This window comes from Bombina bombina, chromosome 6 (assembly GCF_027579735.1).
Source record: "Bombina bombina isolate aBomBom1 chromosome 6, aBomBom1.pri, whole genome shotgun sequence".
Classification (NCBI taxonomy): domain Eukaryota; kingdom Metazoa; phylum Chordata; class Amphibia; order Anura; family Bombinatoridae; genus Bombina; species Bombina bombina.
Window position 1 is genome coordinate 116,458,412 of NC_069504.1, and position 12,777 is coordinate 116,471,188.

Below are 12,777 nucleotides of genomic sequence, written 5' to 3' on the forward strand. Positions count from 1 at the left end.
GTACAATTCTGACTAGAAAATACCACATAAACATTTGTATGTAAACAAGGAAGATATTTTACCTTACCGTGTAAAGGGACTTTCAAGAGAGCATGCATCTGGTATGTGAAGCAACAATCACTTTATTTCTCTCCTCGGTTTATGGAAATTTACTATGAACTCTTGTGAGATTATGGTAAAATACCAAAAGATCACAGTATAGCAAGGTGTAAACTCAACACTGATGATACTGGTTGGCTATTTTATTTCCTACAATGCAGATGACAGTAAAAAGTAGTTGATGAATAACTGCTCATAGAAATTTTGAGGTAAAATATCTTCCTTTTTACCAACAGAGATGTTCATGTGATATTTTCTAGACAGCTTTTTACAGATATGTTTTGTCACTTTTAGATGATTAATTAAAGGGATACTAAACCCCATTGCCCTCAAGCATCTGTATATCAGTATATGCCCATGTCAGATAAACAACCCTTTAAAGACATGTTACCTATTTAAAGGAATAATAAATCCAAATTTTTTCTTTCATGATTCGGATAGAGCATGTAGTTTGAATCAACTTTCTAATTTACTCCTATTATCAATTTATCTTTATTCTCTTGGTATCTTTATTTGAAAAGCAGGAATGAAAGATTAGGAGCCAGCCCATTTTAGGTTCAGCACCTATATGTAGCCACCAATCAGCAAGCACTATCCAGGGTGCTGAACAAAAATGGGCCGGCTATTAAGCTTTCTTTCCTTCTTTACAAATAAAGATACCAAGAGAATGAAGATAAATTGATAATAGGAGTAAATTAGAAAGTTGATTAAAATTGCTTGCTCTATCCGAATAATGAAAGAACAAAATGATACCTGCCAACCCTAGTTCATTTTTATGCATATGTGGAATACATGAATATATTGTCACGATAGCTTGGTCATATTGTCTAAAGCAGCAATATCCTGGAAGCATATTAAGAATTGAGGCTGGAACCACTGTAGAAAGCAAGAGTATAATATTATTCATCACTAAAGCATTAACATCATTTTTTTCTCACAGGTTGTTGAGCCAGAAGGAGTTAAAATTGTTAGGTTTACTAGTGGAATTTTCTATGGGAATATTGAAGGTCTGAGAAATGGCATACAATCAATTGTGAGTACATTTGTAAAGCGCACTAAAATACATTCTGTAAAGATAAACATCCAGGAATATCCATATTGTCTATGAATTTTTATCAGGTTGGATTTGATGCTGTCAAAGTTTTCAACAAGAGGACTAAAGCCCTGAGGAAGATTCATAAACTTATCAAGAAAGGACAATTAAAGGCAACAAAGGTGAGCTTGATATTAATTTATGTCTTAATAATAGAACACAATAGATTCAACTGAAATTGGCGTTCTGAGCTATCATTGGTTATAAAGGACATAAACCCCAAATTTTTCTTTGTGATTCAGAAAGATAATAGAATTTTGAAAAAAGGTCATATTTACTTCTATTATCAATTACTTTGTATCCTTTATTGAAAAACATACCTAGTGTAGGCTCAATAGCTTGTATGTTTGCAACTCTTCATGGTAGCCGTTTTCCAACAATATTTTTAACAATGTTATACAAACACGGTGCAAACAATGATGCTATCTAGTCCTCAAAAGTGTATAACAGCTGTTGCCATATAGCTGGCTGGTAATTGGTGGCTATATACATATGTCTCTTGTCATTGGCTCTCAACACCTTCATCTTGAAAAAGCTCTTACGAAGGGAGAAATGCGTTGATGTTTTATTAATGAGTTGCAGTATAAATAATCTATATATTCTGAAGATTCGACATCTCTAATATAAAGAGCGCAGCTGTTTGCTGGGACCCTGATACAGGTAGACTTTAAGCCGAGACAGGCGAATCAGCACAGACACCTGGAGCCTGTGGCTGTATCTACATATTTCTGCCGAATAAGTTTCCTGTCAAAAAAGCTTTTACAAGTACTCCAAGGTATCCTGCGTGCTAAGTGCACTTAAGAGCGGATACGTAACTCTACTACAGTAAGGATATATAGATTAATCAGCTGGGAAATCGCTTTGGTTTTGAAAGAAACCACTTCTAGCCAATAGGATTGAAGTATCCAGACAGCTCCCACACATATGACCATAATGGCTACACACCCGAATCTTCACGAAAGCGGAGCAATCTGTGAGTCTATTATACCAGGACTTTACCCTGAAGAAATAAGGTAATAGACACCCATTTACCGGGGACTGCTAACAGTATATTAACCGGCCTGGATACTTATTGTTTTTTTGGGACTACTTAAAATCAGTGGCTCATTATTGGACTTTCTCCTCTGACTGTCCTTTATGTGGTGGCAATATTTAGGGCTATTTATTTTATCTGTATATATCGGAGACGTCCGATTTTTATGGAATTTTTATGAAATGTTTGTGGGTATGAATTTTCTGCCATAGCTTTTACTCTTTGTTTGTATATTAAATCTGCATATGCACCTTTATCTTGCCCATCACAAGTATTTCTGTAATTTCCTGAAGTAACTCACTTTTTTACAGATCCTGTAATATTGATTTACACCTTTAGCCTTGGCGCTCCTAGCTTACGTTTGATTGCATTTCACCTTTTACCTAATGTGGGGGATACTTAGGTATATTTTGGAGCTTGGTGTATTACTCAGCGCACACTCCTCCATTTGTTTGTAATTTCTTGTCATTGGCTCACCAGATGTCTCCTGCTAGCCCCTGGAAGTGCATGTGTTAGCCAACTCTTCTTATCTTACCCAATTACAGATTTCCACAGTTAATCTATTAATTCTATGTGCCTTAAAGGGACATTATACACTCATTTTTTCTTTGCATAAATGTTTTGTAGATGATCTATTTATATAGCCCATAAAGTTTTTTTTTTTTTTTTTAAATGTATAGTTTTGCATATTTTTAAATAACATTGTGCTGATTTTCAGACTCCTAACCAAGCCCCAAAGATTTATGAGAATACCGTCAGCTACCTACTCCAGCTTGCTCCTGTTTGTGTAAAGGGTCTTTTCATATGCAAAAGAAGGGGGAGGGGGGAGTGTCTTATTTCCTACTTGAAGTTGGCTTTCCAGCTACCTTTTCAACAGAGCTAAACTGAGAGCTTCTAAGTAAGTTTTTAAACAGTTTTATACTGGATTTTTATATCAGTATCTGTGCATCTTATTCTTTATAGTAGTGTCTATTACATGCAGTTATATGAAAATGAGTGTATACTGTCCCTTTAAGGTAAGGGCCCCATTTAACAATTCAATAGACAAGGTTTGCTTTCACAAACCTGCCCATCCAACATTGCAGCCAGCGGGCAGTAGTACGCTGCCTGCATTTAACATTGCACAAGTGGCTGCTTGTGCAATGCTACTCCCTGCTCACACTAGTCCAATGGCTCACGAGCAGGGGCTGTCAATCACCCAGGGACCGGGTGAACTTTTTCAGTGTGATTTTAATATGCACAGCTGATGTACAGGTTAGAAAGCAGCTGTCTGATGACGACTGCTTTGAAATTATTAGCTGCAGGCTTGCTCAAGTGAGTCTGCACAGAAGGCGGCCTTAAACTTGATAAATGGAGCCCATAGTATTCTCTTGGAATCACACATTTATTAAATGGAAAGTAATTCAAATTAACAATTTATATTTGTTAAAATATCCTTTAAAATGATTTCTCCACTTGTCTTGTACGCTAATTATTTTCAATATTAGAACATTCCTTATGTGTGCACACAATAAATTATATTGTTAATAAAAACAATTTAAAACAGAAAACATGACCAGCCTATCCTGTTCAACTAATGGCAAAATGAGCATACATTTTAGTTTATGATGCAAACCAGTTGGCCAATCTATATTAATCATTGATGGCCAGATTACAAGTGGCGCGCTAACACATTTTTCACTCTTCAAAGTAAAAAGATAGCGCACAAGTGAAAGTCTGATGCACATTAATTTCAGGGCTTCGGATATCTCGACCGCGTTAACTTCTTCCCCCATAGACTTCAATGGGGCACACTGTTCATAAAAAAAGCCTAACACTTATTGCTTGCCCGCCAACCCAACACTGCATTAGACCAACAGCTCTAAAGTCGAAAGTAGTAATGAATAGTTTACATTCCAATGTTCTTCACATAGAAAAAAAATATTTTTATTTTTAAATATATTTTATATATATATATATATATATATATATATATATATATATATATATACACACACACACGTTATAGCCCTTTCTAGTCAAATACCTTGCCATATACCATATCCCTTTTAAACCTTATTAAAAAAAGTGTATTTATGAGTGTAATAGTTAATTTTATGTGTTTTTTATGTGTTTGGTGAACATTGTTTTAACCCTTACACTTTACGTTAGGTCGTCAGGTGCTTTAATCTTGTTTGCGCTCCAGTACAACAGTTTACTTTCAACTTGTAATATGCACGCTAGTCAGCATGGTCCCAATATTGCTTATTGTATCCCACGTTAACATTAGCGTGCCACTTCTAATCTAGCCCTCAATATTTCTTGCATGAAAAAAAAGGTTGTTAAAATTGTTTATTTTGATATTGAACAGTAAGGTTACAACTGATCCATGTGGTAGAAGGTAATTGGCTGGTAAAAAAACTCATATAGCTCAATTAATAGGTAGTGGCCTATGAATATCTGTTTTATAAAATAATGAAATCTGTCATACATTTAAAAAAAAAAAAAATCTGATGTAACACACAAAAAATATGTTAAATTAACTTACTCTAGTTCTGGTACCACTTCAGCTCAAAACTATTCTACTTATCATTATATAGAACTTACATCTTATTTGTTTTTAGTTTTTATTTTATAACTACAAATTTAAGGAAATCTATGTGTCTCTTGCAGAACGGTATCATCAGTGACCCAGGTACTGATAATGAGGCTTTTGAGCCAGATGATGATCCTGAAGATCAAGAAGAAGAAGATAATCAAGTAGTGCAAACAAAAGAAGTTGAGATACAAGTAGACTGGAACTCAGAGCTTCCTGTCAAAGTGTCTGTCCCTAAAGTCTCCATTCACAGCATTGTTTTTGACTTTGCACAGATAACTTTCCTTGATGTTGTTGCCGTAAGGACACTTAAAGTGGTGAGTACTAATATATAATAGAATAACCCTATGAAGGCCATCTCATCTCTGTAGCTTCATCCAGTTATATATCCAATTTGCATATTTTACCCAGATTCCGTGGGGCATTGTTAACGATGTATACAGAGTACTCCTGGGAAAAGCAAACAGTATCTAAGCTGGATTTGCTAATATTCTATACAATTATTCTATGTCTCTTACTTTTATGTAATGGAGGCTTTTAATCTCCAGTTTCTCCACCATAACACAAATGAGTATCACTTATTGATGATAAAGATCTATGTTCTTCTGAAATCTTTGAGATCAGTAAGAAAGAGTCCTGGACATAGTGCATGTGCAGGGAGCCAATTAACTCCCTCTCTTGTTATATGCTACACCCCCACAGCTCGCTGGGCCAATCAGGGCGGCTGTAGCATGCTAAGCATGTCAGTATCAAAATCAAAATGTTCTTTTATGAGCAAACTAAACCAGTGCAATGGTTAACATTATGTTTTGCCAGTAACAAACTGTATTAAAACTGTAACTATAATTTAATTTCCTTTACAGATATTTAAAGAATTTAAGAGAATTGATGTAGATGTATACATTGCTGCATATGATGGTAAATTTCCTTTATATATTTTTTGCATCTTCTATAATAGAATTTTATGAAACAATTATTGTCATTCCTATTACACAACTTAGATTAATTTGCTGTTACAGATCAAGTCTTAGCAAAAATGGAGACGTGTTTATTCTTTGATGATGTCATCAAGCCGGACATCTTTTTCTTGACGGTGCATGATGCTGTACTGTACATAGAAGACAAGATAAAGTACAGTGATGGGCATGATCCTCTTCTGGAAAAGGTAATATGATTGGCTTTAAATTATTGTAAGGTCTGAAATGTTACAGTAGGACTTAATACTATATGTTTGTAAGTCTCTATCTGTCTGTCTGTCTTATCTGCCAGTCTATTAAATCTGAGAAACTCTTGAAAGATAATTTAATTTGTTTTTATACATACATATTACATATTAGAAATTAAAGGGGCAGTACAGTCAAAATTAAACTTTCATGATTCAGATTGAGCATTCCATGTTACTTCTATTATCAAATTTGCATTGTTCTCTTGTTATCCTTTGTTGTAATTAAACCGAGGTAGGCTGATAAGAGCTTTTTGAGTGTACACATGTCTTTAGCATTCTATTGCAGCAGCGTTTGTAACTTCCTATAACATAGCTATAAACAATGGTGCAAACACTGCTGCCATGTAGCTTAAGACACATGCACACTTCTGAGTTCATGTGGGATTTCTTAGATATCAAGAGAACTAAGCAAAATTGTTAACAGAAATAAAATGGAAAATTGTTTAAAATGTCATACTCTATTCAATCCATTTAAGTTTAATTTTGACTTTACTGTCCCTTTAAGCACAATATTTATCTGCATACAAAAGTGCATTTCAGACAATGCATTTTTTTTGAAAATATACTTGATTTTCGTTATCCATGGAAACATTAAAACGCTTATTGAGAATTAATTCCTTTTCTTCTTAACTGTAACCAGTTAGGGAACAAAATTAACTCCTGCCTTGATCAAGCAATCACTGTGCAAAATGTAGCAGGGTCAGCACTCAGAAGTCTACGGAGCCCCACCGGTGTCACTGTAAAAAATAAATTAAACGTTCCTACGCTAAATTGTGGCAACGTTATAATACACAGTGCTCACAATGTATTACATTGTGAGCACAGTGTATTATATTGTTCCCATGATTTAACTATTTTCTGCGCTTGCAACAATCATAAAGGAGTGTGCACAAAATATTGGTCCAAAAGATGCAGTTACATTGTGCGCACAAAATAGTTAATTTGTGTGCTTGATGTAACTGTATAATCATGGCTGCAGTTTCCTCCTCTTCTCTTACGTATGCAGTGCGTGTCCTCACAGATCCCACATGACATAATTGCTGATTGGCTATAACGGCCGGTAGAGGGGTTGCTAACTATAAGACACACTTTTGGTGGATGCGTTATTAAATCACTACAACTCCAATAGTAACTGCTGACCTGAAAAACTATTGTCACAAAGATTTGCATCACAGTTATAAAACCACCCAAATATCTTAATCATCTATTGTGAAATGTGGCGTAGGAAATCTGGTGAACAAGTGAGAGGCGACAGTAATATTTCCTCTGCATTAACCCCTTAGGACGGTGCTGAAGAGGAAATATTTCTGTCACCTCTCACTTGTTCACCAGATTTCCTATGCCACATTTCACAACAGATACTTAAGATATTAGGGTGGCTTTATAACAGTGATGCAGATCTTTGTCACAATAGTATTTCAGGTCAGCAGTTACTATTGAAGAAGTAGTGATTTAATAACGCATCCACCGGGCATGTGTCTTAGTTAGCAACTCCTCCACCGCCCATTATAGACAATCAGCAATTGTGTCATGTGGGATCTTTGAGGACACACCCCGCATACGTAAGAGAAGAGGAGGAAACTGCAGTCATGATTATACAGTAACATTATGCACACAAATTAACTATTTTGTGCGCACAATGTAACTGCATCTTTGGGACCAATATTTTGTGCGCACAAAATAGTTAAATCATGGGAACAATATAATACACTGTGCTATATAAATATATATATATATAATAAATATTTTAACCAAAGCACCATAACGCGTCCGACACTTTTTTAGTTTGCCCTATACTTGAATAGTGCAGGGAGCGATATTATGGTGCTCATTGGACTTGTATTACAAGTTGTGAGTTGTGTTGTGCTCAAGCATAATCCAAAATACTTCTTGAAAATGTAGTGCTTTTTAAGACTTAAAGTAAACCTGTATTAATAGTCTAGTACAGAAATAATGAAGTAATCCACCACTTGTGCACCATCTGCTTAGCACAGCCTCAGCTTAGTGCAATCTTGTTTAGAGCTCAATCGTTATCCAACATCAATTTTGTTGCATATCCCCTTAGAAGTATATTATGTGAGGGCTTTAGTACACCTATGTTATCTGACATGTAGATGTTAACGCTCACTAGACTATAGCTTGAGTGCTAAAAAAATAGAAGAGCTATTGATTGAGATCAAGCAATGTTAACGCACAATGCTGCAAATATTTTTGTACTTCACTTGTAATCTAGGCCTTAATGGGTTATTACACTTTATGTTTCTTAAAATTTACAGCGCATATAAACTACTTTGTAATTGATTTACAACATTTTTATTAAGAATTTCACCAGCATTGATAAAACAATAGTTACACTGCTATGTATAAATGATGCATTTGATTATCACATTTCTAATCAATTTGTCCTTGAGTTGAAATGTAGGCTCATTTCTATTTTTTTTTCTCTGTAAGATTTCCCTTATGCAAGAATCAAAAGAACCTCTGGAATTCACTGATATCGATCCAAATGACCCTGAGTTTGATGACCCAGAACAGGTAAAGTATTGTTAATTTTCAGTGGATAACTTATTTTAAAAGCTCAGGATGAGTGTACTTTTGGAGATACTTGGCAATATATATATTTGTGATATTTAATCTTTTTTTTTTTTTAAACAAAAATTTCTTATAGTTGCTCCTAAGGTTATATAGTCTCATTAAAGAATTGGATATTTGGGTAATTTGCATCCAATAAAACTGTTATGTCCTATTTTTCTTTAACCTCCCTCTCTTTTCATTATTTTTCCTTTTCTCCTCCTTGGATGTTATACACTCTTCTATTGTATTTTATTGTTAAAAATGTGTATTCTTAAAGGGACACTGTACCCAAAAATTTTCTTTCGTGATTCAGATTGAACATGAAATTTTAAGCAACTTTCTAATTTACTCCTATTAGCAAATTTTATTCATTCTATTGGTATCTTTATTTGAAATGCAAGAATGTAAGTTTAGATGCCGGCCCATTTTTGGTGAACAACCTGGGTTGTCCTTGCTGATTGGTGGATAAATTCATCCACCAATAAAAAAGTGCTGTCCAGAGTACTGAAACCAAAAAATAGCTTAGATGCCTTCTTTTTCAAATAATGATAGCAAGAGAACAAAGAAAAATTGATAATAGGAGTAAATCAGAAAGTTGCTTAAAATTGCATGTTCTTTCTGAATTACAAAAGAAAAAAATTGTGTTCAGTGTCCCTTTAAATGCATTTACTACATTGTGTTATATTTATGTACAGATATCCATTACCTCTTTGATACCACTATTTCACAAAATATAATATTTATACAATTGCACCTTATAATCTTACAGTACTTGTAAACCATTCAGGGAGAATTAATTCAAGAAATTCTAGCAATTCATTCATTAAAATCTGAAGAAAAAAATATTTTGGTTAATATAGTTTTAATTACAAGATAGTGATATAGTTAGCATTTATAAACAAAAAGATTCACAATAGCAAAAAAGTGTTCTTGTCCATGCGTTAAAAAATAAAAAAAATAAATACAAAAAAACAACTAATGCATTTTATAATTGCTTTGTTTAGAATGTGCAAACCACAAATATTGAGTACAATCTTCTCCTAAGTGGATTATAGACTCCTAGGTACCCTCAAGGGCCCCCCCATTTTAAACTGTATTTCAAATAACCAAGATGTGTTGTATACGTACATATGGAGATAGTAGTGAAATAAGAAGGGGGTTAGTACATTTGTATTTGTGTGGATTGACGGTTGGGACAGTCCAGTACTTTGCCTATGACACGCTATGTGAAGTCATATCTTTATACTATTTGTGCACATACAAATGTTGTAGGATTATTGCTTTTCTATTTCTTGCCCTACATAATAGCCTCTTATAGCACAGAGAGTGAGGGTGATAAATGCGATATATTGCAATAGGATGATGCTTAAAACTACTCAGTATGGTAAATGGCCATGAACTTCATTTTGTTCCTTTTTTTTTGTTTCACAGTCTCTGAGAACTCTTGCTTCATGAAGACTGAATACTGGCTATACTACACAGGGATGGGGAGTATTTATTCTCAAATATTTAATCCCTGGATTCAACAACTAGACATTAACTTTTATCTACTCATGTTTATGTTTGCCAGTATATGCCCATATCCTGTTCACCATCATTTCACAGTATAATGGCTGACACCTTTTGGATCACACAATGTTTCATACAGATACTGGACTGTCAGTGCTGCATCCTTTCTTCCATAAATGACTGAGAAGTTTATTCATATGTCTAGAAAACTGCAAAATAAACCCATTCTGAAGAAGTAAACAGACCAATAATATTCTGGGGACATCAAACATGTAATACAGGGTTATAAAATATACACAATAATCTAATGGTCATTTGATTATAATAGTTATATAGTTTATGTTTCTAATGCTAGTTGTAGCCTAAACATCTTCAATCTGAGTTATTAGGGACAGTAAAATCCCTTGATTCCAATTAATACATAGCTGTTAAATTGCAAAAGGGTAGATACATGAAGGGTTAATCAGTGATGTCATTTTAAGCTTTTAATTATGGTTCAAGGGTGGGAGTAGGAGCGCAGGCTAATTGGTGAGTGTCAGAGATGACAACAATTTGGGAGCTGCAAACATAATGATATAATGTATAATGACAATTGATGGGATAGGCAAAGGGGGGGATGTAAATAGAAGGAAAGGGATTAAAATATGGACAAAGCGAAGGGATACAAAGAGAAATAAAAAAGAGTCAAAGGAAGCAATAAACAGCAGATCCCAATTTAAATAATGTGACTGAAATTGGGTTGAAAGAAAAAAAAATTGGGGGATGGACACAGATTTGGGAGCAGAAAGAAGAATGAAAGAGACAAAAAAAGCACTATACATACTTTAAAAGAGGAAAAGGAGGAAGAGGAACTGTTATGGAGAAACACAACGGAGAAGAGAAATGGGAGAGGAGGTGGAGAAAATACAAAAAAGCCTGGGGAGATTTGGGGAGATGTATTGGACAGAGAAATGAGTGGAGGTAAAGAAAAAAAGGGGGTGAAGACTGGTTTAGTACACTGAGGGGCTGATAGTTATGAGGCAAAGAACATAACTCAACATCATTATATAGTACATTATACTCTTTATCAGTCTGTGCTAAAAGGAAACTGTCATCAATATGAAAGAGCACCATATAAATGTGTTGAATTTCTTTTTTGTATGGAAAACCAAAATCTTTAGTAATAGCTGTTTCAATTTGTATTGAGGCTTACACAGCTGTATCAGTACTTCCATGTTGCTTCTCGGTAATTCCTGCCAATGCTCATTGGCTGATAGAAACTTCCTGTTAAATACGTCCATTTATAGAAAGTAAATCTACATGAAAAAAACAAAACAGTAGCTGTAAGTGCATAATAGCCACTTATATATTATATAAAATTAGAAACATATTTAAAATCTTTTAATTTTTTATATGGATGATAAAACATTTTTGAGTACAACGTCCCTTTAAGTTTTCATCATCATTAAATAGGGCAAAATACTCATTACCAGTGTTTAAGTTCTCATTATCATTATACATAGAAGCCTGTTCCATATGTAGCACATAGCTTCTCAAAGCCATTATACAGTGCTGTATGCTCATTATTATAGGTACTTTCCATCAATATACAATTCAGCATGATTACCATCAGTGTACAGATATAATGTATGATGGTCCCAAAGTTGTAGTTGTCACCTGCAGCACCAGTTGCCAACCCTCATCTTAACATGTATTGATCTAATGTCAGAAGGTAAATTTAGTAAAGAACAAGTGAGTGGACAAGGGAGGAGAGGAGAAAAAATGGTTGAAGAGATAATAATGCAGAAGAGGTAATAGATTAGTAATAAGTAGTAGATGAGTTATACAAGACTGAAGATCATACTTACAGCATTCATATCATACATAAAAAGAAAATCCTGGAAAAAAATCAATATTAGATTAGATAAAATAAGGTGCTAATTGAGTACAAGATAGAAATTACAGTACGGCGCCAAATGCAATAAAATTAGAAATATTTTTCTATTACATTATACAAAGCAGTCTTTACAGGAAAAGTATGGTTGTATTTACATATAGTTAGATATGTGTTAAGTGTTAACTTTAGCAAGAAGAATATCTAACTAAATTATAGTTTTTGCACTTTAAATTAATCAGACATCTTTTTGGGATACTAATAATATTATATTTGGTTAATTATCTTTTAACTTTGTGCGTTTATGAATATTTAACATTCTATTGGAGATCTAATTATTTTACAAGCGACTAATTATTTCCTGAATATTAGAATTTTAAAAAACAATAATGTTTTAATTGCTTTAATGAAACTTTAATATGAATATGTCTATGCACTTAATGAACATTTTAAGTTCTCATATGTACCTATTTGACAAATAATTTACTTATTTAGTATAATATTTATTTCTGTCTATAAATGTATGCATCCTTTATGTGAAGTACTGTCATATTCTAAAAGCACACTAAAAACATATCTATCTATCTATCTATCTATCTATCTATCTATCTGTCTGTGTGTCTATCTATCTTTCTATTTATCTATCTATCTATTGTTAAAAAAAAATCACTATAGTTATCTGAACTAGCAAACATAAATACATAACTAAATAATATTACATGTATTTAACTGCATACAAGTTTAGAACAACCAATCAGTAATTATGATATTATCAAAAATAAAATAATTTTTGTTT

General features: G+C 33.6%; 1 protein-coding gene across 1 annotated transcript in view; it reads left to right on the forward strand.

Moving 5' to 3' along the window:
* LOC128662692 (pendrin-like) overlaps nucleotides 1–10,411 on the forward strand; it is a 66,085-nt gene extending 55,674 nt beyond the window's left edge. The window contains exons 15-21 of the mRNA XM_053716575.1: nucleotides 1,040–1,132; nucleotides 1,219–1,314; nucleotides 4,878–5,117; nucleotides 5,664–5,718; nucleotides 5,820–5,965; nucleotides 8,477–8,560; nucleotides 10,031–10,411. Of these exons, the coding sequence (XP_053572550.1) occupies nucleotides 1,040–1,132; nucleotides 1,219–1,314; nucleotides 4,878–5,117; nucleotides 5,664–5,718; nucleotides 5,820–5,965; nucleotides 8,477–8,560; nucleotides 10,031–10,054 (738 nt within the window). The 3' untranslated portion in view covers nucleotides 10,055–10,411. The remainder of the gene's footprint in view (nucleotides 1–1,039; nucleotides 1,133–1,218; nucleotides 1,315–4,877; nucleotides 5,118–5,663; nucleotides 5,719–5,819; nucleotides 5,966–8,476; nucleotides 8,561–10,030) is intronic.
* Nucleotides 10,412–12,777: the final 2,366 nt, after the last annotated feature.